Source organism: Eleginops maclovinus, chromosome 8 (assembly GCF_036324505.1).
Source record: "Eleginops maclovinus isolate JMC-PN-2008 ecotype Puerto Natales chromosome 8, JC_Emac_rtc_rv5, whole genome shotgun sequence".
Taxonomy (NCBI): Eukaryota; Metazoa; Chordata; class Actinopteri; order Perciformes; family Eleginopidae; genus Eleginops; species Eleginops maclovinus.
This window is the reverse complement of record NC_086356.1, coordinates 4,152,372-4,159,941: the sequence shown is the minus strand read 5'-3', so window position 1 is coordinate 4,159,941 and position 7,570 is coordinate 4,152,372. Positions and strand designations below refer to the sequence as shown.

The 7,570-nt window shown below is 42.2% G+C and overlaps 1 protein-coding gene across 1 annotated transcript; it reads right to left on the bottom strand.

Moving 5' to 3' along the window:
- Positions 1 to 4,155: 4,155 nt before the first annotated feature.
- On the bottom strand, positions 4,156 to 7,211 carry ccnb1 (cyclin B1). Its single transcript, XM_063889095.1, has 9 exons — positions 7,155 to 7,211; positions 6,802 to 6,927; positions 6,250 to 6,360; positions 5,979 to 6,167; positions 5,727 to 5,885; positions 5,399 to 5,635; positions 5,174 to 5,314; positions 4,985 to 5,095; positions 4,156 to 4,877 (listed from the first exon to the last, which is right to left on the bottom strand). The coding sequence occupies exons 1-9, from the start codon at positions 7,173 to 7,175 to the stop codon at positions 4,773 to 4,775; spliced, it is 1,200 nt and encodes a 399-aa protein (XP_063745165.1). The 5' UTR covers positions 7,176 to 7,211; the 3' UTR covers positions 4,156 to 4,772.
- Positions 7,212 to 7,570: the final 359 nt, after the last annotated feature.

Below are 7,570 nucleotides of genomic sequence, written 5' to 3'. Positions count from 1 at the left end.
GCAATTCAATGGTAGTGAACATAACTACAGTAATTACTCAAAGCATTTGGCAAACACAAGATCCACAGGTCAAATCTGACCCCTCCCAAAACTGGCCTGAATATCAATTAAGGTTCTCCATAAATCTTGATCCACCTAGTTGTATCAGTGGGACTGCACAGCAGAAAGCGTTGCCTGCCTCCACCTTCTGCAAGCTAGCAAGCCAGCTAGCTCCTCCTTCAGGGTGCCCATGTCCTAAGCACCTTCAGGAGCAAATAAAGATCAACATCCCATATCCAGCTTCACAGACAAACATCTTGGCTACACCCTGAAAGGGGGCAGGGGTCAGGACTTTAAGCCAAGAACTGATGAACTTGCATCAAAGAAAATATGTCTGCTTGCTGGAAATAGGCTAATCTAAATAGCATGCTAACATTGATGCTAATATTTGTTTGCCTAGCTGCAAAGATTTTTTGTAATGTTGTGTGAAGCTTGTAGCTACTTCCCTTTTTTTTATTAAGTGACCCTCACAACCAATAACAATCATTTTCAGGCTTGTGAATAAGTTGTCATACATGGGCTGTATGGCAGCCTCTAACCTGTAAAAAAAACAACTTTCTTTTGACTTTTTAGTGCCTTCTGTTGACCGGATAAAAGCATATCAAAGCACTTTTGGTTGATTGTTAGTGTGATTATGATTTGCCAATGTGTCCCTTATTGAGTATAACACACCTGTTCTAGATCATTTAAAAAACATGTTATTTTACTGGAATGACCATACTTTCTGTACAGAAACAGAGCTGTGGCTCTCACAGGTGTTCTGAGCATGTACCAACACATCTGCAACAACAACGCTTTGGACTGAAATGATCCAACTGAATAACCATTGTCACTGAATGACGAATCAGTAGCCTTTAGCAGAGGAGCTCCTCTAACGGGTGAGCAAGAGTGCTGTTTTCGGCTCAGTGGTGATTCAGAGCTTTTGAAATGATTGTGAAATGTGTTTTGTTTTTGCTAAACACACAGTTATTATAAACCGAACAAATACATTTAACATTTTAAAGGTAGTACGACTGCTTAGTTTAGAAATGAAAGGGTTGTGTCTAGATGGTAACCAATTTGCTTACCCACAAGATTGTAAAAATGAAGCATTGATTATGAATGGTTGAATTTAGCACAGGCTGCTCATAGATGCTGATCCTTAGTTATGGCTTTGCATCGGCAAGAAGGGGTGAGGTAGGGATAGATTTTAAGGCAGCAAGTCTCGCAAACATTTACACAAAGTTTCAAAATCAAAGGTTTCCATCTAGACACACCGAAAGTGAATAACTGAAACTGATAAACATTTTAAAATCTGCAGGGTGATTCGTGATTTCAACCCCTATAGCGGCTCAATGAGAAGCTACTACGCACATTAAGGTTGCTTTGGTTACTTTGCTATTTTTTCAAATCCCCCCACATCAGATTAGCGTGTTATAATGTAAACATTTGCCAATCAACCTCACAAAAAGTAGAGCAGAGTCTGATTGGAATGTCAACATTTTAGCGGGCATTTGGCCATAAATCAAAGTTGGACAAATATTTTTCAGTGAAGATTGCATTAGATAAAATGTTCCAGTTAAAGGTCACCAAAGGTATGACAATTCAAAGTGAGGGGAAAAGAACATCCGAACCAAAATACTTTTATTGAAAGAATGCATTTCTGGAATTCAGGACCAAGTCTGCCCAGTCATCAGCACTAATCTGCTCAAGTATGGTCCTGTTGCAGTGGGTTTGAGGTCTGTTTTTAATGTCTACTACTATTGAATCATATAATACTTGATCCCAGCGGACTCTTGATCAGCTCTGATCATCTGAGCAGAAGGGAAGAGCAAGAAAAGTGACTTATTGGCTACAGTTGTTCGTTATTTGCTGGCGCGTCAACGTGCTTTCAATGAACTTTTCATAAATTCTTCAAATGTAATTTTTCAATGTTTTGAGCACCACAGCGACCCTTCACATAAACCAAACTATTTTCTTGGCTAGATACCAAAATGGGTAAGTGATGAAATGTGTTTTTGTAATCTGTGTGAACTGACCCTTTTGAGGATTTGAATTTTACAAGCAGTGTTTCCGTGTTCAGTCGCTGAGTTGTCTTAAACTGCACGGCCACTGTGTTTAATTTTCCATCATAATAAAGGTCACACAGCTGAATTTTCATCAGGAAGGGGCCAAATAATGGTCCGGGCAGCTGCAAGTGTACAGTTTGTAGCCCCGCACAGGAGGAATCTGTCTTGTAAACTGATATAGCTGCCCAGTTGTGACCTCAGCCTCAAAGTATGATTTCTCGGTGTGATGTATGGGTTTAAAAGCCCAGCTTTGCAGGATAACTGAGGCTGATTGCTATGTGTCTCTGGGGGGAAAAACAACAGAAGGCTCAGAGTATTATGGACAAAAGGGATGTGCTCTTGGGGTGTCTGATTTTCTGCTCAGGTAACACAGGTTTTTTAGATCAGTGACAAACTATTGTGCATTATGTAACTTTTGTTTCTTCCTCACAAGACAGTGAACGCACCACAGGTCTGTTATGTGGAGTGTTTCAATGAATGAACTCATGAATAAACTACAATAAACCCAGACTCCCAACGTGCCAAATAATGTAATTCCCCTCTCGACGGCAGAGGATTTCTGGTCCATAAAGCAGCAGATGCATTCCAGCTGTTATCCAGCAGCGTCATGCAGATGGCAGGTGGTCTTTGTACAGCAAAGCTCTCCTGGCGCCCCCCAGGGGGGAAGGAGGATGGATAGCGGTGGTGTGTTTCCCCCAGGATCTCAGCTGTGAATGGCTTTAAGTGATAATAGCTCCCTCTCTGCTCCGTCCATTAGCTTTAAATACTCGGGGTTTGGCATGATGCAATTGAAGATGTGAGGAGTCTTTGCATCTGCAGCCTACAGCAGAGCTGTCCTATGATCAGAAGAGGAAGAAGAATTCTGATCTTTATCTTAACCAAAGATTGAAAGTATGAGATCTTTCAATCAAAATGTGACTCAAGTTATAGCATGTACTAAAATGATTCATTATGCAGAAAGGATTTTGGATTACAAGTAGTGATTTATGAATTGCTTTAATGCTGCATCTGGTTAAGGAGGCGCTCATTTAAACTGAGGTGTAGATTAACTTACAATATTCATTAGGGTTTTTTGTTATTCATTTGAATCTTTGATGTTACTAAAGCTGTCAAAGATAGTAAAGTACAATATTAGTTAGATTCTCACTTTATTGAACAGGTTATAATGGATAACAGGTTTTCTTGGACTGCATGAATGGCCGGGGAGTTTTTCCTCAGCCAGTGGACAAAAAGGTCAAGGAACTCAACTTCTGACAAATATTCTACAACCTCAGAGTTACTATAAGGCTGCCCTTCTCATAGAAGACATTGACATGACAAAACACATTACAAAGGTTGATAACTGAACTTTAAACATCCGTATCCGGAAGCTGGTTCTCACATGCAGGCTTAGCGGTAGACTTTTAGTTAGAACACCCGTTTTCCTGCGACAGTGCACCCTATTTGTTAAGTGTGATAAACAGAGCTGCAGTATCGACTAGAACACTGGAAACTGAAGTGTGTTAGTTGGATCAGATTGTATGTAAAAGAAGTTGACGAGGGGTCGTTTGAATTGTGCACCCTGGTGGAGATAAAGACAACATTAGTCTAACGGCAGCAATAAGACAATGTTGTTACATCTCTGAAGACTTCAGTGTGTTGAGGACAGAAGCACTAAGAATGACCAAGGCTGTGGCGCGACTGGCTGGGGCACTTGCACCGTACGCCGGCGACCCGGGCTCGAGTCCCGACCGGGGGCCTTTCCGGATCCCACCCCGACTCTCCCACTTTCCTGTCACTCTCCTATCCAATGAAGGCAAATTGCATCTTCACAAACAAAATGAATGCCCAGGAATTACATAACTAAATGACATAACTGGTAAAGCAGCATGTGATGCTTTTTGAATCACCCCGTACTAAATACCATTAAATATTAACTTAGTTAAGTGTTGTAGCTCAGTAAGTGCAACATTAACTGAAATTATAGCGATCAAAAGCTAGATTTTCTGCTGAACACACATGAAGCAGAGACCTTTAAACTGACAGCACCCTCTGGTGGTGCTCAACATTAATGACAAGGAAACAAAGGTCTGGTCTGAACCATTTTTAATAAAAGCTTTAACAAAATGAATAATGTAAAATCCTTTTAAAAGTATTGCTGTACATTTTTAACATTCACACAAGAAATCCTCCCATTTAAAAAAGTCACACCTGGCCACTTCAGAGATTTGGGGGGCCATCTTAAAGCATGCCACAAGTTTCAGCCACTTGGCAGCAGTTCCGTTAAGCTATAAAAATAACTTTAGAGGGGGATGTAAATTGGTAAAGTTTTCAAATTAAGGATACCCAGTCAAGATTTCAGTCAGCTGACGTCACAAGTAGTGCATTTATGATGTAAAAAAAGTGAATAGGGTTGCATTAGAGTCATACAGACTGAATCATACTGAGTAAATAAGCCTGATATGGCTCCCTTTCCTAAAGAGCAGGTCATTTTCCAATACTGAACTGCCATTTTGTGTGGAGGGCTAGCTTTAAAGAGTAAAACTTGTAGCATGCTTGAGAAAAAAAGTCAGTAAAGGTATACACAATTTCAGTTGAAAAAACATGCAAACACCGATTTGGTCCTGGTTGTGCAGCTCCTTCGGTCACATTAAAAAAAGTTTAAGTTACATCTGTACAAATCAGCACACGGTGCCAAAAGTCTTCTCACTGGGTGAGCTGCTTTGCAATATCCTTCACCACTGAAGATTTCAGCTGCACGATGGTAGCAATCCTCATCTGCTTGGAAGTAGAGTATTTGCCTTTAATGGCCTGGAATAAGAGAAAAAGATTGGGTTACAAGCAAATCCAAATTAAGGCTTAATCCTTTTCACTTACACACATTCTCTTGTGTGTAAATTCTGTTATTTTACACTTACCAGTTGCTTGGTCAGCCCTTCGTTCACCTTCACAACATTCTTGGCAATGTGTGCCATCACAGGAATCAGACTCTCTGCCGTGTACTCCATATAGTGCTGCAGCGTCGCATCCTGAGAAGAGACAGTTTTAGCAATGATATTTTCCTAATCCGATACAGACTTATTTTGGAAGAAGAGCGGTTAGCTCACCCATTCACCGGCATCCAAGACCTTGAGGCTAAGAGCCAGAGAAGCACTTGCCACAATGGAAGGTGGCATGTGAACCATCTCGTAGTCGACCATGGTGAGCTCCAGGAGGTATTTTGCCAGGGTGTGCTGTTCAGCGGTCACCTGAAGAGAGACATTGGACATTAACAAAGTGAAGACCGCAAAGAAGTCAATTAGTCAAGATTTGCCAATAAAAATGTTACAAACCTCATAAATCTTTGATGCTCTTCTGAGGAACTGGAGGGGAAGAGGGCGGCCCAGCTGGAACTTGAGCGATCGCAGGATTGTCATCTCCATGTCTCTGATCTGGGCGGTGGTGTAGGCCTTGTCCGTTACGTAGGCAAAGTCTGAGATCTCGGGGGGGTACATCTCCTCGTATTTGGAAGCAAGGAACATGGCAGTCACGCCAACCAGCTGCAGCTGCTTCTTGGGGACTGGTTGGTCCTGTTGGAGGTGCAGTCACAGGACTTTAGACACAAGGATTTTAAGCTAACCATGTCGTGCAAAAATCAGGATAAGATACACATTTACACACCTGAAGAAAGCGGTCAATGATGCCCACAGTCATGTACATGGTCTCCTGCAGCAGACGGAACTTGAGGCCCACTTGCACGAGCCAGTCAATGAGAATGGCTCGCATGTTCCCGGTCACCTCATGACCCTGCAGATAAGTGGGTCTGACGTTCTGCTCCTCCTGTAGAGACAAAAAAACAAACTGTTAAACTGTTGGGGGGGGGGGCGGGATCTCAGATGCATATAGCCAGTGGAAAAATATGAAGTTGCTTGCCTCGAGCTGACGCAGGTACTTGTAGATTTCCTTCACATATTCGCTGCAGAGCATGGGGTTTTCGTAGTCATCTGCATCTACATCCCTGACAGCAGTGTGAAGAATGACATCTGAGAAGGCTTGACAGAGGTCTGCAGGGGCACAGCCAGAAGTCTCCATGGGAGTGGGGGAGGCCGGTTCAGGGACAACCTGGAATGGTGGAAATCCAAACATTAGAACCACACCCAGCAGCCATTTCTGCTTGATCAGATAGCAGCTGGCATTAACTCACCTGGACTTCTGGCTCGGGTTCAACAGTTTTTGGTTTGGGCTGTTCAACAACTGCTTTTTCAGTTTTGGTGACAGGGACTTTCGTCTTCTTTGTGGGCTCTGCCTTGACATTCTAAAATGAAAAGGATGATTAGAGACTCAAGCCAGAGCTAAAGGGCTGGACAACTTCATAGCATGTTGCAAACAATCTGGATTATTTTCTTACAAATGATTTGCAGAGTAGGTTATCTACAATAGGACACAGACAATTTCAATACTGGTCAGACATTTAGTCCTTTACAACTGGGTGAGAACGCTTTACATGGTCAATCGTCATGAACTTGGGTGAACCCCCTACTATGGGAAAATGCAGCTGTAGTCATGCTGCATAAAAGGCTTTAACCGTGAGAAGCATGCAGACAAGATTTACATTCCCACATGGAGTCCGATAAAATATAGAGCGAATGTTTTCAGTTATTCAGCCCTCACAGCCTATGTAGTGTCATAAATGGGTATATTTTCATTTTCCAGGTTAGTATCCTCACTAGAGTATCACATTAAGTCAAAATCTTACCTTCTTCTGCACTTCTTTGTTAGCTGCAATGTTTCCAATTTCACCGAGAGCCGCTCTAGGCTTTGTGGGCCCGGTGATCGTGCAGGCCTTTCCACCGAGCTCATTTCTGGCTGAAGCCAAGCGGTTCTGCAGAAAAATACAAATGTTACATTGTGTGCAACTCATTTGTAACAGTGTAAAAGGCTCACATCCAAATCCTATCATAGAACGCTCTGCACGAGAGGAAAGCCCACATTCAAGCACGAGGACATTTAAGAATGTAGACATTTAAACAATTAAATAAAGACACATTTCCTCTAAACAGAATTACTGTCACATGAAGAATAACGATAAACACAACATTGAATACTTACTCTGGTTACTCGAAGAGCCATTTCGAAGTATGCGTTGTTTCTACAGACAGACAGGGAGTCGTAATGGAGAATGATGCGGTGTCGTTTTGAGACTCCGTCGTCCTGGTTTAAATCCTCGCTCCCTGCAATCTGATTCGCTGCGTGCTGAATGCTCCGAGAATCTGATTGGCCGAGCGCAGCCGTTTCAAATGCGTCCCCTAGCCAACCAACCACGTGACTATTCCTGGCTTCCTTTTCCTGTGACGTTGCGTCTTGCTTGTTATTTTTCACACTTTCTCATTTTAAGTTAATTGTGTTAAACCCCCCTTAAACGAACACAGTAAATAAAAATACTACAACAAACACATTCTCATAGCCCAAACTCTAAACCTTTGAGCAGTCCTCTGACATGTGTGCACATCTCTTCCACATTCATT

Coding starts and splice junctions, on each gene's coding strand:
- ccnb1 (XM_063889095.1), bottom strand. CDS start 7,175: ATGGCTCTTCGAGTAACCAGA. Junction 6,361..6,801: donor ACAAAGAAGTGCAGAAGAAG/GTAAGATTTTGA, acceptor TTTTCATTTTAG/AATGTCAAGGCAGAGCCCAC. Junction 5,636..5,726: donor TCATTGACCGCTTTCTTCAG/GTGTGTAAATGT, acceptor CACCTCCAACAG/GACCAACCAGTCCCCAAGAA.